The sequence below is a fragment of the Motacilla alba genome, chromosome 6 (assembly GCF_015832195.1).
Source record: "Motacilla alba alba isolate MOTALB_02 chromosome 6, Motacilla_alba_V1.0_pri, whole genome shotgun sequence".
NCBI lineage: Eukaryota > Metazoa > Chordata > Aves > Passeriformes > Motacillidae > Motacilla > Motacilla alba.
Genome location: NC_052021.1, coordinates 3596748 through 3614671, shown reverse-complemented (window position 1 = coordinate 3614671; position 17924 = coordinate 3596748). Strand labels below are relative to the sequence as shown.

Below are 17924 nucleotides of genomic sequence, written 5' to 3'. Positions count from 1 at the left end.
GGGATGTGAGCCCAAGCCCCTTTCGCTTGGCTGAGCGCAATGGAAACGTACTGTTGGTGTCAGAACTGCACACGCGGGGCTGCCCCGGCTCATCCCGAGCCTTGTGTTTGCAGCTCGGTTTTCCCCGTTTGCAGCCACCCCTCGCTGCCGCCTGCGCTTTCCCCGCTCCCGGGGGCTCGGCTTTGCCGGCGCGGCACGGAGGCTCCGCTTGCCCCCGGGCGACCTCACTGCCCATCTCTGGCTCCCCGAGCTGGGGCGAGTGGAACAGCCCGGCATCTGCCGGAAGGTGTCTGACTGCCCCTGATTATTGAAACCTCTCGCACCGTGTTTTAGAATGCCTTAAAAAGGTGTTGAAGTGCTTTCTCAAAGGCTGGCACTGAATTCTACCGCCGCCGGCACAGGCGCTGTGGTCGCTGCCCGTGCACTCGCAGCGCTCCCGGCAGAGAGCGCGGCGCCGCCGCCGCCATCGCGCCGCTCCTCCCCGGGGCGGAGCGCGGCCCCGGCGCGATGGAGGCGCTGCGGCGGCCGGCGCTGCCCGAGGACGCGCTGCGCTCCCGCCTGTTGGCGGCGGCGGGCCCGGGCGGCGAGGCGCTGCTGCGGCGCTGCGCTGAGCTGGCCCTGGGCCGCTCCGCCCCGCTCCTGGCCGCCTGCGTGTGGCAGCGGCAGCCGCTCCGCCTGCGCTCCGTGCCGCGCCGCGGGGAGCCGGGAACGGGCCGGGAGGCACGGCGGGAGGAGCACCCGGAGCGGGGCACGGTGAGGGGAGCCGGGAGCGTGTGAGGGGGAGCCGGGAGCGTGTGAGGGGGAGCCGGGAGCGTGTGAGGGGAGCCGGGGGCGGGGGTGTGAGGGGAACCCGGCGGCCGGGAACCGGGAGAGTGTGAGGGGAACTGGGAGCGTGTGAGGGGAACCGGGAGAGTGTGAGTGGGGCCAGACTGCCGGAACTGAGGGCTTGTGGGGGAGAATCGGCGACCAGGAACCGGGGGTGTGTGAGGGGGCCGCGTCCGGCGGGCTCGAACCGGAACCCGTGAGGGAAAACCGAGGTCGTGTGGGGGGGATCCGGCGGCCGGGAACCTGGGGGCGTGTGAGGGGGATCCGTCGCGCTCGAACCGGGGCGTGTGAGGGGAGCCGGGAGCGTGTGAGGGGAGCCGGGGCGTGTGAGGGGAGCCGGGGCGTGTGAGGGGAGCCGGGGCGTGTGAGGGGCACCCGGCGGCTCCGCAGACTCTCGGTGTCACAGCACGGGTTCAGCCAGTGAGGCATCTGGTGCCCCCTCCCTGCTGCAGCGGGGCCATCCCCGAGCACAGCACACAGGATTGTGGCAGCAGCAGGGTCTGGGATATCCGCAGGGAGGGAGACTCCGCAGCCCGTGCGGACAATCTGTTCCTGTGCATGGCGCTGCTGAGCCGCCTCTCCTCTCTCTGCCCCGTCCAGGCGACACCCCGGCGCACTTGGGCGGCACCACGGTGTTCGGGGATAACGTGGAGGATGAGTGGTTCATCGTGTATCTGCTCCGGGAGATCAGCAGGGAGTTCCCGGGGCTGGCAGCCAGGTGAGGCGGGTCCTGCTGAGCTGCTTTGCTGGGAGGGCTGCCGAGGGGCAGTGCCTGGGCTCTGAAGGTCCTGTCTTAACATTGCCCGTCCTTGGAGGTGTTTCCCCATGCCGTACACCTGGGAAGTGTCCAAGGGCAGGTTGGATGGGGCTTGGAGCAGCCTGGGCTAGTGGAAGGTTTGCCTGGCTGTGGCAGGGGGTTGGAACCAGGTGTTGATCTTTAAGTTCCCATCTAACCTTAGACTTTCTGTGGGTTAATCAATAGTAAAAAAACTCCACCAGACATGGATTCAGAAGTGTGCTGTTGTGCTCTGCAAGGCTTTTCCTGCTAAATTTCCAATTTCTCCTTGGCCAGCATTGATGACAACGCTGGAGAGTTTCTCTTGATAGAAGCAGCTGATTTTCTCCCCAAGTGGCTGAATCCTGAGAACAGTGAAAACAGGCTGAGTAAAACTTGTGTACACTTGGCAAGGGGGCCACAGTGGGCTTTCATGTAGCAGCTGGAGTTTTCTCTTGCACCTCTAGGCAAGGTGTCTGACTGCCTCTGAAAACCCAGAGTGCTGCCTGTCCCTTGCTGTTGCTCCCTTCAGGAGCACTCCTGTCTCCACCCGAGCTTTCAAGCTCTGCTAGAACCACTTGGATTACCTTTTGTTTGTTACCATATTGTGGAGTGTTTAGGGCAGAGGATTTGCTGCCCTCAGAGCAGGGAATGCTCAGGGCTGGAGTGTGTCTGTCTCTGTAAGGACACAGGCTTTGTCTGGTACAGGTGAAATAATGAGCAGACACCTTCACCTGGATATGGATGGCTGCTAATGGCAGTGGATTGAAATGGAGATCATTCATTTGGTTATTTTCCCCCTACTCTGAGATTCTTCAAAGGGCTGGAACACAACACCAGAATCGATTGCAAGTGTGTACCTGGAGTGTCAGGCTCGTATTTCCCTTCTGTTTGAGGGAGCAGACAGAGTGAGGGAGTTGAGAACATTGCACTCAGGGCTTTTCTTAGCATCAGGAACCAGCAGAGGTCGCATGTGGCACCTGAAATAATGCTTGTTAATCCCGGGATGCTCTGAAGCAGTTGGGTTATGCTGGTTCTCCTGAAGCACTTCTCTGGTTGAAGAGAAACGTGTAACAATTATTGTTGTTAAGGAAACAAGATCTCTTTGATGGAACTTGTTGCAGTTAAAATAGGAATTTTGCTGGGTATCAAGGATTTTTCCTAATGTGTTTAGAACGACAAACGTTTAGATTCACTTGGGGATTTAAATTTGGAACAAACTTTGTGAGGTCCGGAAAGGAATTTACAGAGAAATGTATCTAGGATATACTTTGAGTGCAGTGTCAGGTCCTGCCTGTCATCTGGGTGCCTTCAAGCACACTCTGCTGAGCCTGGAGGGAGTTTGGTGCCTGTGCCAGCGCAGCCACGCTGCAGGGAGTGTTTGTTTCTGCTCTGCTGTTTCAGGTGACGTTCACTCGGTGTTTATATGCCCAGCTGGTGCAGCAGCAGTTTGTCCCAGAGAGACGCAGTGGATACACCCTGCCCGCCCCATCTCACCCTCAGTACAGAGCCCACGAGCTGGGCATGAAGCTGGTAATGGTTTTGGTGCATTTTGGACTTGGTTCGTGCATGTGCAGGGAATGAGTCCTTGTCTGGAAGTTGCCTGCTTGTCCAGAGAAGTGTGGGCAAAGTCTGTCACACCTTGAGAACCTCTTGTTGTTGTTGCATCTTTTATTGCAGGCTCATGGCTTTGAAATGTTGTGCTCCAAGAGCAGTAAAGTAGCTCCTGATGCCAGGAGAAACGTGTTAAGCGGTCCTCTGTGGGAGAGGTTCCTCAGGAGCTTGAAGGAGAAGGATTATTTCAAGGTCTGTGATCATTTGTGTGCCTGTGGCTTTTAACCATGCCAGGGAAAATACATTTTCACCCTTGAACCTGTGTGAGGAGTTGCAGCGGGGCAAGAGCCTGAATCCTTATCTCTGTGTAAAATGAATCAGTGTCTTTAAAGGGGACATGTGCAGTTTGTTCCCCTTTGAAAGTAAGTTGTTTTGGAAATTAAAAATGAAAAAGCGAGATGTGGGGATTGATGCATTCATCTAGAGCAAGGGGAGGAATACACTGGAGTGAAGAAAACCACCAGATGTGATTGTGTGAGGTGTAACTGATTTCACTGGCTTCCATTTCCTTTCCACCCCTCTAGAATCAAATGTTCTTCAAGGTCCATACATAACACCATAGGCCTGTTTGGGCCCATGCAAGTGTAGTTTTTGTGTGTGTGTGGTTTTTGTGAGTTCTGGGGGTTTTGGTGACGTTTTGTGGGGTTTTTTTTTAAGATGCCTTTGACTATTTCTTTGAAGTTGATAAATTGGACATAAATTGAGTACTTACGTGAAGGATATAAAATTGGACAACTTTACTGAGATTCTTATGTTAATACACTTTAATATACTCAAATGTAGGGATGCCCCTTTGCTGCACTGAGTTCCAGGTGCACATGGCAAAGAGGTTTTGCTTGTTCTGGTTCTCTCAGCATTTCTGTGTGTCCAACAGTCATCCTTGGGAAGCCTGCCTGTGAAGAGGAAGGGCAGGGAGAATTGTTTGGGCTCATGCCTGTGGCTTGCATTAATAGGGAGAAATGGAAGGCTCAGCCAAGTACCTGGAACTGTTGCACATGGCAGAAGATCACTTCCAGCAATGTGTTGCTGTGCCAGAAAGGTGAGAGCTGCTTGACATTCATGAGTGTCACAGACCCTACAAATCCTTTGGCTGACCTTTGAAATCCTCGCTACAAACACCTGCACCCTTTTCTCCATGGCACATTTAACAGGGGAGCTGTGGCCAGGACATACAAGTACTGATTCCTCTGGAATACTCCTCTGGGAGCAGTTCTGGCTTGAGTAACTCTTGATCTTGGTTTAGTGAAATGCTGAGCTCTTCCAAGTGGATTCCAAGTGGGGGCTGCAAAGCATTATTTGCTTGCTTGACTGTACAAAGTGTATAGAAGTGTCATTGAAAAGCAGTCCCAGGGAATAATGAATACAGGGTAATCTGCCTCCTTTGCTCAAGGAGCTGGCTGTGGATTTGTCTGGAAGATCAAATCCAGAAAATAAATCCCTACAGAAATGTCTGAGGCTTTGTCATCTCATAATATCCTGACTGTTAGTGTTTTGACTTTCCAGTCTGTGCTGTTTGGGATCTGGCCATCTTAGTATTTACCAAGGCAAATGGAATGTAAAGGAAAAGGGCCATGACCAGTGGCTTTGGAGCCATCAGCTGGGAATTGCAGGGACTGACTGTGTCCTGGTTTGGCCAATACTCTGGGTAGTGCTCTGGTACTTCCCCCAGGTGCATTTCCCTTTTTGCCTTCTGTGTTTGCACAGAAGGACAAAGGAAGAATTCAAGTGAAAACCTGAATGCAGAGCACGTGATCCCATTGAATCCATTCCAGTGAATGGAATTTTTTCTTCTAGCTGTGATGAAGTGAGCCCAGGTGATGAAATCCTGACACTACTAGAGACAACCCCCATTGATCTGAAGGAATTTGAGAGAGAAGCAGCTTGTCTTCCTCCAGAGGATGGTGAGCTGGCTGGGTGGAATTATTCCTATTGCAGATGATTATTTGCAGGGGGAGAGGGGGAATGCTGACAGCTGTGAAGGGACAGCAAATCCAGCCTTCATTAAGACTCAACACAGGATTGGCTCTCCCAATTTAGAGAAAGCCTTTCTTCCTCCACTTAGTGGCCAAAGGCCTCTCAGTGACCAGAATGGTCTCTCTTAGTTTGAGCTCTGCAAAGCTGAGTTTTCAAGTAGTGAGAAGAAATCTCCACTTTGTTCTTCTCAGCCTCTTCTGCCTTTTGCTGTGTGTGACCCAGGATCAGCACAAAACCTTCACTGCAGGACTGAGCTGCAGGATGGTTGCAGTCCTTCAGTCAGCTGGTTTGGGCCCTGGGGGCCAGCAGGCTTGTGCAGAGTAACAGCTCTGTCCTGTGTTCTTTCAGACGACAGCTGGCTGGATATTACACCAGATGCTCTGGATCAGGTGCTGAAGGAGGCAAGAAATGAGTCCCTTCCTTCCACAGATGAGGAAGAGCAAAAATATGACTTGGAAACCGTTGCTGAGAGCATGAAGGCTTTTGTGTCCAAAGTGTCCACGCACGAAGGAGCAGAAATGCCGTGGTAGGAGCACGGGGAGTGTGGGTCTGGTGTAGGATGTTGCACTCTGCTGCAGCCCTGGGGCTGATCCTGGGATGCAGAGAATCAGAGTTGGAAGGAGCTGTGCTGAGCAGGGCCTGAAGCAGAGCCAGAGCAGTGAACATGAACTGGCTTTAAATCAGCTGGGTTCCACTCTGACACCGGTGCAGGCTCAGTGCTGCAAGCTGAGCTGCTCTCTGTCACTCACTTTGCTTTTGTGGTCTGCAGAATTTTTCTCTTTTATGCCAAGGATTCTTCCACTCAGTGTTTCATGTCTAATGCATACAGGCTTCCAATGTCTGAGGACTTCTAAATTCAAATGTTCCAACTTCAGTCCTGGCTTGAGAGAAATCAGTATGGCTTGTGCCTGTGTCAGGCTTGTGCAACCATACAAGCTTCATTTCTTAAAAGTCTATTTTTCTATTTCAGGTCATCTGATGAATCCCATGTTACCTTTGATGTGGATTCTTTCACAAAAGCCCTGGACAGAATTTTAGGTGAGATTGCTTCTTTATTTGAAACCAATCCCAGCACTGATTTCTTTGCTGTTGTACTGACACAAAGTAATGTCCAGGGGCAGACTCGGAGCAGCTGGATTCTGATGATCTGGATGAAGAGGAGGAGTTTGGCTTCTCAGATGAGGATGATGAAGACCTGGATGCTGGCAATCAAAGGCAGGAGCAGAAGGTGCCTCCTGAGCAGCTGGTGGGCAGTCTCAAGGCGTACATGAAGGAGATGGACCGTGAGCTGGCCCAGACCAACGTTGGGAAAAGTTTCAGCGGCCACAGGAGAGGGGTGAGTGTGCCTGAGCTCTGCTTTGCAGCAGTAATTTGCAAGCAGGAAATTGCTGCAGGTGGCCATTCTGAGCAATGCCATCAGAACCTTCCACGTGCAAGCAAAGCGTGCTGGACCTGCACCATCGAACGTTTTTTATAAACTAAAGCTTAGCTAAGCTGGGATTTGCCCATCTTTTCCAGGGCTTAGTTCCATTTCCCTGGTTTCAGTAGTGGGGCAGGCAGCTGCAGCTTCACCTGTGAGTTCCTGTAGTAGTTTAATCCCATAGGAGTCTGAGCCAGGACTGGGTAACACTTTCTGTCCTTGGAACTCAATCTGGGTAATGGACAGTGGTGATTTTCAGCTGGCATGAGCTTTTGGTGGCTGAATTCCTGTCTGTCAAGACTCAGGAGTGTTCTGGAATTGTTGGCTGCAGCATTGTTGTTTCTTTTCTCCTGTGGTTTGCCTTTTTTCCCCTTAAATCTGCTCATGCACTTTGATAAACCTTTCTCTTTGTACTCTCTGCAGGCAGGTTCTGTTGGAGCAGCCACATCTGAGAGTGCTGGCCCTGATTGTGGAGCTGAGGCTGCTGAGCTGGCCCCCGTGGATGTGGACATGAACCTGGTGGCAAACCTGCTCGAGTCCTACAGTGCCCAGGCTGGCCTGGCAGGACCCACCTCGAACATTTTACAGAGCCTGGGGCTGGATTTACCTGAGAGCACAGAGCTCACGGGCAGCTGAGCAACACAGGGAGAGCTTTGGGCAAGGCATGGCTGGTGGGGAGATGAGCACAGGCACACGAGCAGCATGTGGAAGGAGAGGCCAGAGGTTTTAATTCAGAGCGTTCTGTTCATTATGTGTCACTTCAGCAGAGTGAATTGACCTGCAGCAGCTTCTGTTTGGACACTGTCTTGGGTGGAAATGAGATTTTCCCAGTGCTGACACAGTTTCAGACAACTGAAAAATGATGTTGAATGAATGACTGAAATGAGCTTTTCTTTTCTTACCAAACCTCTCTTCCATTTTCCCAATCAGTGATCCACCTTGCCACATTTCTCAAATGTCCTTTGACCCATTGCTAAGTGGGTTCAATATCTGGGAAGCAGTTCTTGTTCTGGAAATGCTGCTGCCTTCAGGGGCACGTGGGGAAATACCCCATTGCAGGAAGAGTAATTGCATCAAACGTGTAAATATTGGCCAGAAGTAGTTTTTAAATTTATTTCAATAAAAACAGAAATACAGCTTGAGTACTGAACTGCTTTTGAAGGTATGTATAATGTCTTCAGTGAAATATCAGTTCTTGGAGTGCAAGTATTTTTGTAATTGTTCATTTTCTGACTGAATTCCATTATTGCTGAATGTTGGTATCAAGCCAGCAGTAGCTGTGTGTGAGCCCAGGCTGAAGAGTTTGGGGTTTTTTCAGTGAAAATGTGGCTGGAAGGCATGCAGCGTGTTGCTTTCATGTGGAATGAGAAATCTATTTTAGATATGACAACTTTAGTTTCAACAAGATAAATTTGAAATAAAATACTTATAAATTCCTGATGCACAGACACCAGCAATGCAGTGCAATGCAGGTCCAAATCAGCTTCCTAATTTCTCTTTATTCTTTCTCATTCAGCAGTTGGTCAGTTGTCCTCCGCTGATGTTGTGTAATTCCCTTTGTCAGCAGTTCAGGGAGAGCGCTGGCAGGTTGGACAGGGATTAGAGATGGACAGCAAGAGCTGGGAAGTGTGAAGAAGGTTCTGCCAAATTTCAAGGCAATTGGACTGCTGAGAGGTGAGAGACTCAGACAAATCTGTGGTGGGAAATGGGGTTAGCAGAGGTGTTTTAATTTAGACCAGGATAATGAGCAGTTAGTGTGGAAACCAGAGGTGCTGAGCCTTGGGAAGGGTTGGTGCTTGACCAGGGAAGGTGATTAACACTGGAAATACATCAAATTCTCCACTGATGAGGAGTTAGATCAGGTTTAGATCCTTTTAAAAATAGTTGACTTTAGGAACATGATCACATTTAATGCTGTGTGGCCTGTGCTGTGCAAAAGGTCCAAATGGATGGAAGGACTCCCTCAGTGCATGAGGAGCACTCCCAGGCTGAGGTTCAGAACAAAGCTGCTCCTTTGCAAACACTCCAGCTGATGTTGCTGCTTGGATAATCTGACTTTTCCATCAGTGGGGCTGGGATTTCTCTGGGGCTCTGCTCATCCCAGCTGTTTCCATTTGTTCAGCAGCTCCACAGTGGAGCCCTTCAAGGCTCTGGAAGAGCTCCCAGGAGAGTTTGCCATGGCAGAAGAAGCATTTCCATGCTGCCCCTTCCACTGCTCTGAGGTAACACACGAGGCAGCTCCGCTTTTGATTCTGAGAGTGTTTTTAGTGAAGGAAGCCTGCTGGAAGGAATTAGGGAAGACAAGTGGTGGGGTGTGGTTCCCTTTCGATGGATTTCTGTCCAAGTGTATTCTGAAGTTGTTTAACTGGTGAATTTTCCCTTCTTGTCTGTGTTTAAACTGGGGGAATCCCCATTCACCTGCACTAGCAAGGGTATCAATTGAAAGAAGCCCTGCCTTGCCATCCTTTCAGGGCTATCAGTGGATGGGGAATCCCCATTCTCTTGCTGAAACACATCAGGGAACACCCTGTATGATGGGATTTTATTGGTTTGAAATGAGAGCAAGCCTTCAATTTTCATCATCTTTCAGTTTAAATTGACAAGGAACTTCTGTTGTGCCTTATGTTTTAGGGCTTGAACTGGTAGAAACCCCCACTGCTTCCATCATTTGAGGGATTTATATTGAGGGGCAAAAAGGAGGGTGGAAAGAAAAGGTGGCAAAAAAAAAAAAGCAACAAAAAAAAGGGCTGGAAAGAAAGGGTGGCAAAAAAATACTGCAACATAAAAGGGGTTTATATTGAGGGGCAAAAAAAAGAGCTGGAAAGAAAAGGTGGCAAAAAAAAAAGCAACAGAAAAAGGGTGGGGGAAAAGTTGGTAGAAAAAGGGTGAGAAAAGAAAAAAAGGTAGCAAAAACAGGAGGCTAAAAATGGCAGAAGATAAAAAGGGAAAAACGTGGGGAAAAAAGGCAGCAAAAAATGGGGGGGAAGGGCAGAAAAAAACAGGAACAAATGAGACAAAAAAAGGGGGAAAAAAGGGGGGAAGAGTTAAAAAATGGAGGTGGCATAATGGTGAAAAGTGATGTGTAAGAAGCAGGAAAGCTCTAGAAAGGTGAGGAGAAAAGGGTGCAAAGCATGAGCAGAAGAAGGATGGGAAATGTGAGGGATAAAGAACGGGACTCCCAGAGACACCCCCACACCTCAGGCCCCCTCCCAAATCCCACAGCCAGCCCCACGTAGCCCCAGGAGAGCCCCTGCAAAGCCCACAGCCAGCTGGGCCTGGATTCCTGCAGGAACACTGGGGAGCAGCTGGGCTCCTTGCAGCGGGATGGAAACAACGCCAGGGCTGGGAACGTGTGCCCACTGTGCTGCCAGGCTGGCAGGCAGCTGTGTGGGGCCGTGCCATGGCAAAGGGTCCTCAGCAGCTGCCAGGTTTCGGGGCTCCAGCTGTAGCTGAGGAGCAAAGGGATCAGTCCAGGCAGGAGAAATCCCATCGTGGGGTACTGCTGCAGAGTGTGGGTGTTTGGAGCAGAGCCTCTCCTCCTGCAGGCCAACGCTCCCAGATGGGAATTGCCCAGGGCACGAGGCTGGGAAGTGAAGAGCAGAGCTGGTGTGAAGGTAAAGCTCAGTTCACTCAGAGGGATCACACAGGCCACTTGAGCACTGTTACAGGTGGGAAACAGAAGAGCAGAGATTTCCAGGAAAGCCTTTGTAGCTTGGTGGGGAAAAGGAGTCATGATACCCAGTGGCTGCAGGGATGATGATCCACATTAGTTCAGGCCAGATTTCCTTTTTTTTTTAATTGCTGAGGGTTATTAACCTTAGCTGCAGTGACAAGGCCAAAGAGTTTTGGAATATATTCTAGTTTAATCTAGCTGTCCTCCCTGCTGCATACTCACAGCAGCCATATTTAACTGTCAGATGAGGTGTGAATTTGCTTCTGTCCCTATCCCAAATGTCATCCTTCCTGGTCTTTCAGCTTCTTTTTAATATGCTCGTAAATCTTCTGTGTCCCTCTGCAGTATTTCCAGGGGTGAAAACATTGAAGAGCACTATCTAAAGGCTGCTACCTGCAGCTGAGCACAGGGACCAGTGGGAAAGGATGTTGGATCAGCATTGTCTGTCCCTGTGCTGGTACTGTTCTCCCTGGGAGGGAGCTGGGAAATCTGTATTTCTGCTGCTGTGCTCCTCCTCATGTTTGTCACACCTGAGGCCAGCCCCAGTTTTCTCACTGATGATTCTGGACCTCTGCGTGTACCTGCTGGCCTTGGAAATGCCACTGGTGGTTATTAAGAAAGGAGAAGGCAAGTCCCACCAGTTCCGTGTGGAAAGGGAATCGTGTGGCCGTCCCTCAGTGCAGCTCTTTTGGTGACAGCGGTCGGTGGCCATTCCTGGGGCAGTTCTGTTACCGTTTTTCCTTAGACCATTCTATTTTATTCCCTTCACACTTCCCACCCTTTTCCATGGCTCACTTCTTAACCAGCACTGCCCCCATGGCCCCTCGGGGCAGCTCCTTCAGAGACCCGGGGCCGTGTCCAGAGGCGCTGCTGCAGCCAGGGGAGGGGCAGGGCAAGACACATCACAACGCTGGCAGAGCTCAGGGTCTGTCAGCTTTGCAGGTCAGGCAGATCAAATGAATCCCAATTGTCAGCGATTTCCACCACCTGCTATTTCTCCCCTCTTTTCCTGAAGGGATTTGACAGCTCCTGGTTTCCTCCCACAGAGCTGGAAAGCAAAATGCCCGCCTGCCCCATGGCCATCCCCGCCGCCTTCCACCGCTCCAGCCTTGTCCCTCTTTCTCTGCCCTTTCCTTGGCACCACTTTCTCCCTGCTCCTCTCCCTGCCAGCCGGCAGCAAAGACATTTCACCCGCTGGCAGCAGCTGCCTCCTCTCCCTCGCTCCCATTTTGCCCACTCGGAGCTCCTGGAGCCGCCTGCCCGCGGAGCCGGAGCCGCCGTGGGGCCGGGAATGGTGCAGGGAATGATGGCAGGGATTCTTGGGCTGGGCCGGGCCAGGTGCCCGGGGCCAGCAGAAGCGCTCTGTGCCTCTCCTGCTGCCCCGGGGCAGGCAACAGAACACAGCAGCAAAGGCTCGGGGCTCTCAAGAAAGGCAGCCAGAGATCTCTCACCCATCCTGGGCAGAACAGGCCCGGACTGGGGAAACTGACTGAATTTATTATCAAACAATCCAGAGCAAGGCAATCAGTAGGCTGCCAAATCCTAAAAACAGACATTCCCCACACTCTTCTCTCCTTCCTGGGCTTCACTTTGTCCCCAGTTCCCTCCCTCCCTCCTCCCCACACAGTGGCATGGAGGGATGGGGTTGTTTCCTTGGAAAGACAGGGATCTGCTAAGGAAGGCAGGAGCCTCCCTTGCAGTGGAAAATGTAAAGCCCTTCCCTCTGAGTTATTATAATTCTGAAATTAAGGGGCTCTAAGGCAAAGATGTGAGAATACAATAAAACTTCTTTACAACTATGTACAAAAGCAAACAAAGCAAACAAACACCACCAAGCAGAGCATTAACCCCAAACAGAACACAAATGCAGTCCACAGCGAATTCCCTGCCCCAGGCAGCCGCTCTGACCGTCCTCCTCCAAAGCTGAGAGAGAGAAAGACAGAGCCAGCAGCTGACAGAGCCTTCTTCACAGGCAGGTGCCTGATGCCAGAAGTGGGAATGCTGCTCAGCACGTGTCAGCTGCTCCTCTTCCTATTCAAGAAAAGTGCAAAAGTGTCACACTCAGGCCAGTTTGTGATGATTTCCAAGAGGCCAGATCGATTTGGATTTCCCATCTCAGCTCGTGTGATGAGGGCACTGCACTCCCTGCAGGCAGCATGGGTGGCAGGATGGATTGCAGAGACGTTTCCTTTGCAGCCCCAGCCCAGCGCTGGCTCTGGGGATGGACAGGCACTGAGGTGACCCTGAGAGGCAGTGCAAGGCACAGGGTGCAGCTGAGGAAGGACAGCCCTGGGCTGCGCTGAGAGGGGAAGCTGGCACTGCCCAGCGTGGAGAAGGTCCTTTCTGCAGCCCCCGTCACAGGGGAGCTTGGGCCTTGCTGCAGACATACGGCCGCGGATTTGAGCAGTTCCCACTCCTGAATTCCTCGTCAGCCAGGTACGCGCACTCGGCATCGCCAAAGACAGGAACCCTGCAGGGAGGAGCAGAGGCAGCGCTGGCTGCCAGGGGAACACCTTGTGCCCTTGTCCGGCCAGGCCCTGCCCGGCTCCCCGGCACTCACCAGGAGCTGTAGCTGCTGCCGTCCCCCCAGTGCAGGCGCTGGCCCCGTCTGCGCAGCCCGAGCCAGTAATCGCCGTTCCCCGCGGAGGCGGAAGAGCAAATCCTGCCCGGGAGAGAGGAGTGGCAGCTGCCCCGGCCCCTCGGGGGGACACGTGCCCGGGGCTGCCCCCGCACGCCGGGGCTCCTTCCCTGCAAGGCCCCGGCCCGGGGCTGCACCCCCAGCCCTACGAGCCTCGAGCCCGGCCCAGGAGCACCCCCAGGCTGCCCTCAGCCAGCCCGCACCGCCCGCAGCCCCTCACTCACCATGGCCCATTCATCCTTGGCAATGGCCAGGGAGGCGTTCAGCTCGGAGCAGCGTTCCTGACCCTGCTCCCAGGTGCCGTAATCCCTTGAGAAGCCGTAGCAGATCCCATTGTGCCCAACCCAGTCAAAGGGACAGCCCAGAACACACTGTGGAGTGGCCGCTGTCACTGGAGCCTGCGGAGCTGCAGGGGCAAGAGGAGAAGGTCTGAGCATTGCCCTCTGCAGGGAGCAGGGAGCCCGCTCTGCCCCGAGGGGCTGGGCCCAGGCTGCTGCCCCTGCCTTACCTGCCAGCACAGCCAAGGCCACCAGCAGAGCCAGCAGCAGCAGAAGCAGCAGCAGGATCAGCAGCGCCGTGCCCTCGGGATGGCGCCTGAGCCGTTCACCTGGAGCAGGAAAGAGCTGCTGGCTGCCAGAAGCAGAGCCGGCCCTGCAATCTGCTCAGCCCCTGCCCAGGGAGCACAGCAGGGAGCCCTCAGCCAGTGTGGCCCTCGCTCAGCTGGCAGCCAGAGAGCCCAGAGCCTGGGCACGGCCAGGGACACAGCTCTGGCCACAGCCAGGGACACAGCTGTGGGCACAGGCTGCAGCAGGAGAGCTGCACAGCCTTGGGGGCAGCTGGGGCTCTTGCTGCCAGCCACTGATGGGGCCCAGCAGAGCACCAGGCCTCGTCAACACCTCGGGAAACAGCCACACACCTGCCAGCCCTGCCCTGGGGAGGGGACACTGGCCCCTCCCTAGAGGCCACAGGGGTGGCCCTGCACTCACCCAGGAATCTTCTGAGGTCCCTTTTGTGTTTGTTGCCGGTTGCTGATGTGCCCTGGGCAGCCAGGGGCTCCCTCACACTCCCATCCCTGCTGCAGAATCCACTCTCCACATCTTCACTCACTGCACGCTCACAAGGGGCATCCCCCTGCTTGTGCCGAGTGGCTTCTTGTGCCTCAGGCAAGTGCGGAACCCCGGCTGCTGGTCTGTCCTGGAGATGCGGGGGCTCATTCTCAACTTGAATGGAGCAGACTTCACTCTCCTCCTTCTCACAGCCGACATCTCTCTGACAGGAACAATCAGCACCTTGCCCCGGCGGCATCAGGAGCACTGGCAAAGCCTTTGGGAGCTCGGCCTCGGGAGCAGCTTTACAGCGGCGCTGGTGGCACCCTGCAAGGGACACGATGAGCGGTCAGTGCTGCTGCCGGCCCTGCGGGAGCCCGAGGCTCGGCAGGGCGGTGGCAGCTCCGGCTGCGCTGTCCCCGCTGCCCAGAGTTGCGGCAGCAGCAGCGGCGGAGCCAAGCGCAGCCTCCGGGAGCTCGGCGGTGCCCGCAGCCCCGGCCCCTGGGGCTCTGCAGCCGCTGCAGCCCCAGCTCCGTGCCGGGACAGGCGCTGACAGCGCCTGCGAGCTGCCGCCTGCTGCTGGCCCGGGGCAGCTGCGGCTCGGAGTCCGCCTGCCCAGGGCCGAGAAGCAGCAGCCCCGGGCTGCTGACCATCGTGCCCCGCATTCCCTGCCCCGCCGCCTTGCAGCGCGGCCACCCCGGGCGCCGGCACGGCCGCTGGGGCTCCCTGCCTGTGTGAAAATAACCTGAAAATTCTGGCTTTCACATTTATGTATGAGCCTATGCATGTTGTTTGTCATTCTAACTATCTAGATATAGTATCAATTATAACCCTTTTTAACTGGATTTTAGAATAATATAATATAATCAGCTTAACTATGCACTGCATTGCTCAGAGAAACAGTAGTTTAATGAATATAAATCTGTGTATCACTTATGGAAATAATAGTGTGATGAATGCACTGTGTTATAGACCTGAGCAAGACATCATATGTGAAAAAGGGTTTTGTGTGACTAAAAATAGTGTAAGGCCATCCATTGACCAACCTGTCCAAAAGATAAAATAACGGTGACACAAAGCCGAGCACTGGAGGACAATTGAGAATACATTGTTAAAATTAAGGAGAACATACTAAAATCTCATCAGCGGATGTGAAACAGCAGTATGGAGATGCAAGAAGAAATAAAATATATTGACCTGACACCCAGGGGCATGCAGGTAATACAGTGAAGAAGTCACCCAAATGAGCTCCGACTACATCAGAAAGTTTGAAAGAAGGTCTGAATAATGCATTAAATACATTAATACGCATGTACCTCAGCGATGTAACAGTATAAATTTAACACTGTCTGTATGCCCCGATGTGTTCTTTGGGTGTTTGCCAGGAGCACCCAGTGCTGGAAATATTATCCCATTTTTATCCTATTACTCTTACAACCGTCATTATTATTAAACTTTCAAAAACACTAAGCAGTGAATTCTATTTTCCTCACCTGTGAGCGGTGGGACCCGGTACAAGCAAATCACCAGAGCCCCCGACCCCCCCCTCACCGCAGCGCCCTCCGCCCGCAGCGAGGCACAACCGACCGCGGCTCGCACCTGGGATGGAGCCGCCGCCTCGCCGGGCCCCGGCATGCCGGCAGGGCACCGCTCGCCGCCGCTGCCGTCTCGGCCTGACCAACTCGACTCCGGCACCGCCACATTGACCGCAACTGCTCCATAGCCCAGACAGGAGGGGCTCGCAAGCGCGGCTCGCATGGGGGGCTCGGGGCCATGCGCGGCCATCTCCCCCGCCCCGGCCCATCCCGAGCCCCGGGCCGCTCGCAGCTCGGCTTTCCCCGCTCGCAGCCGCCCCTCGCTGCCGCCGGCGCTCTCCCCGCTCCCGGGGCTCGGCTGTGCCCGGCGCGGCGGCTCCGGCTGCCCCCGGGCCACCTCCCTGGACCCCGGGGCATCTGCCCGAAGGGCTCTGCCTGCCCCTGCTTACTGAAACCGCACGCTCCCTGTGTTAGAATGCCGTAAAAACGCGTGGAAATGCTTTTTAAAGTTCATCTTGTGTTTTTCGTGAACTCCGATTTCTCTGAGAATTTTTACTGGAGAGATTCAAAGCAGTAAATTAAGTGCCTCATTATCACGTGCAACACAACACGATCTAATTCCTTTAACAGAAACGCTGATAACATTTCCCATATGCTATTACACGAAATGCAGTCTCGAGAAGCTCCCAGTTTATTGGATAGTTTGTGAAATTCTACCTTGATACTTCTATTGGTACAAAGGCACTTTAAAAAGTCTTAGTAAATTTATGGTTCCATAAAATTTGCAGCTGCCATGAGTTTTTCTCCATGTTAAGTTCCATAGGGTCAACATGGGGTACTTGTCACCCTTCTCCAAACCCTCCAATAAATCCATCACGCAGGTATTTCAACATATGTTGAAACTGTTGCTTTGTTCACATTTTCAGTGCCTTTTGGTATTAATAGCAGCAGAACTAAGTTACATTTTGCAGTACCCAGAAGTTTTAAGGATACTGATTATTAGTTCAGATCTGTTTTATTTGAATATGATTTTAGTGTTGCTAAGATTAAGCAAAGTTAGATCTCACTACTGCTATATTTTATTACTCTACTGAGTCAATTTTGTTAAGAGTCATTCATATTGAGGTCGATTTCTGTCAGGTCTGAGTGTCGCTTAGCTTGAACGGGGTCAAGTTTCAGTCTTCTTCACTTTGAGTCTTTTCATGTTCTATTCCAGTTCTATAAGATCTATTTTTATTCAGCATTGGAGAGGTCAGCTTAGGTTCTTTTAAGTGTACTTCTAATACACATGATGTAACAGTGAATTACAATGCAATTAATTTCAATTCCTAAGTTAATTTTGTTTAAATATGTTTGTCTACATTGCAAGATGTAGTTATTTTCTTCTAGAGATAAGACAGGTCCAACTGAAGCAGCAGCGATGAAGCACTGATAAACACCTGCTGTTGGACAGAAGCAGACACAGTTTGCTGAGCCCTCGATCCTCTCCCAGCTCCCACAGGTGTCAGAGCTGCACTGCCCAACAGGATCAGTCACTGGGATCTCTTCTGTTTTATCTCCCACAGCTAACACAGGACAGTGGCTGCTTGTTCTGCAGGATGCTGTTACCCACTGGAGCTGTTCAGAGTTTCACTGCTGTGGACACATGAATGCTGCAAGAATATTGTCCCAAATTCCTGAGGCGGTTCCTGCTGATCCATTGCTTCCATCACGGGGATTCACTGATTTTTAGAACAGGCATTGTTCATAAGGTGCCATTGCCTTGTTTATAACTGGCTTTTCACAATCTTTGGCATGTCTTTGTGTGACTGTCTACAAGACACGTGTCCCTGTGGGCTCTGTCTGTTCTGCTCTCCAGCTGCAGGTGCATCTCTTTGAACAGGCTGTCTGCAGCCCTTCCCTGCACTGCCTGCTCAGCCTGGAGTCCCTTCTCTTGTTCCAGCAGGGCTGCTGGGCCTTGGCCCAGGGCTGGCTCATGGTTTCCTGTGGTTTCAGAGCTCCAGGATGAGATCCCTGGGCTCTGTCCAAAGCCTCTCCTGAGCTGAGGCTCCTGTGCTCTTTGCCACCCCTTTTGTGGCACATCCTTGTGGGACAGGGCTGTGAGCTGCTGAGGGCAAGGCTGCTTCTGCTCTGTGGCAATCAGACACAGCCCCAGGTATGCTCACAGAAGGGGATTTCTCCCTAATTTAGCCTCCTAAAATGAGGGGAAATGCAGTCTCCCTCTTCAATTTCTCTCAACAAAGACCATTCTGGGGGCTTTTGGACATCTTTTTCATCTGTGAAGGTCCCTTGAAATGGAGGCTCCCCCTCGATGGAACTCTTACAGTGGCACATCGAGAGGTTACTCTCAAGGGAAGCCCTTTCAGACCAGGCACAGCGGTGTTTGCCCTCAGCTTGAACCTGAAGATGATGAAAATGGGGCTC

At 52.8% G+C, this 17924-nt stretch overlaps 1 protein-coding gene across 1 annotated transcript; it reads left to right on the top strand.

Annotated features, from left to right (window-relative positions):
* Window positions 1–501: 501 nt before the first annotated feature.
* Window positions 502–7755, top strand: LOC119702550 (protein ecdysoneless homolog). Its single transcript, XM_038140815.1, has 11 exons — window positions 502–748; window positions 1195–1543; window positions 1898–2000; window positions 3005–3133; window positions 3281–3406; window positions 4168–4253; window positions 5009–5115; window positions 5537–5714; window positions 6159–6226; window positions 6304–6524; window positions 7032–7755. The coding sequence occupies exons 1-11, from the start codon at window positions 508–510 to the stop codon at window positions 7242–7244; spliced, it is 1821 nt and encodes a 606-aa protein (XP_037996743.1). The 5' UTR covers window positions 502–507; the 3' UTR covers window positions 7245–7755.
* Window positions 7756–17924: the final 10169 nt, after the last annotated feature.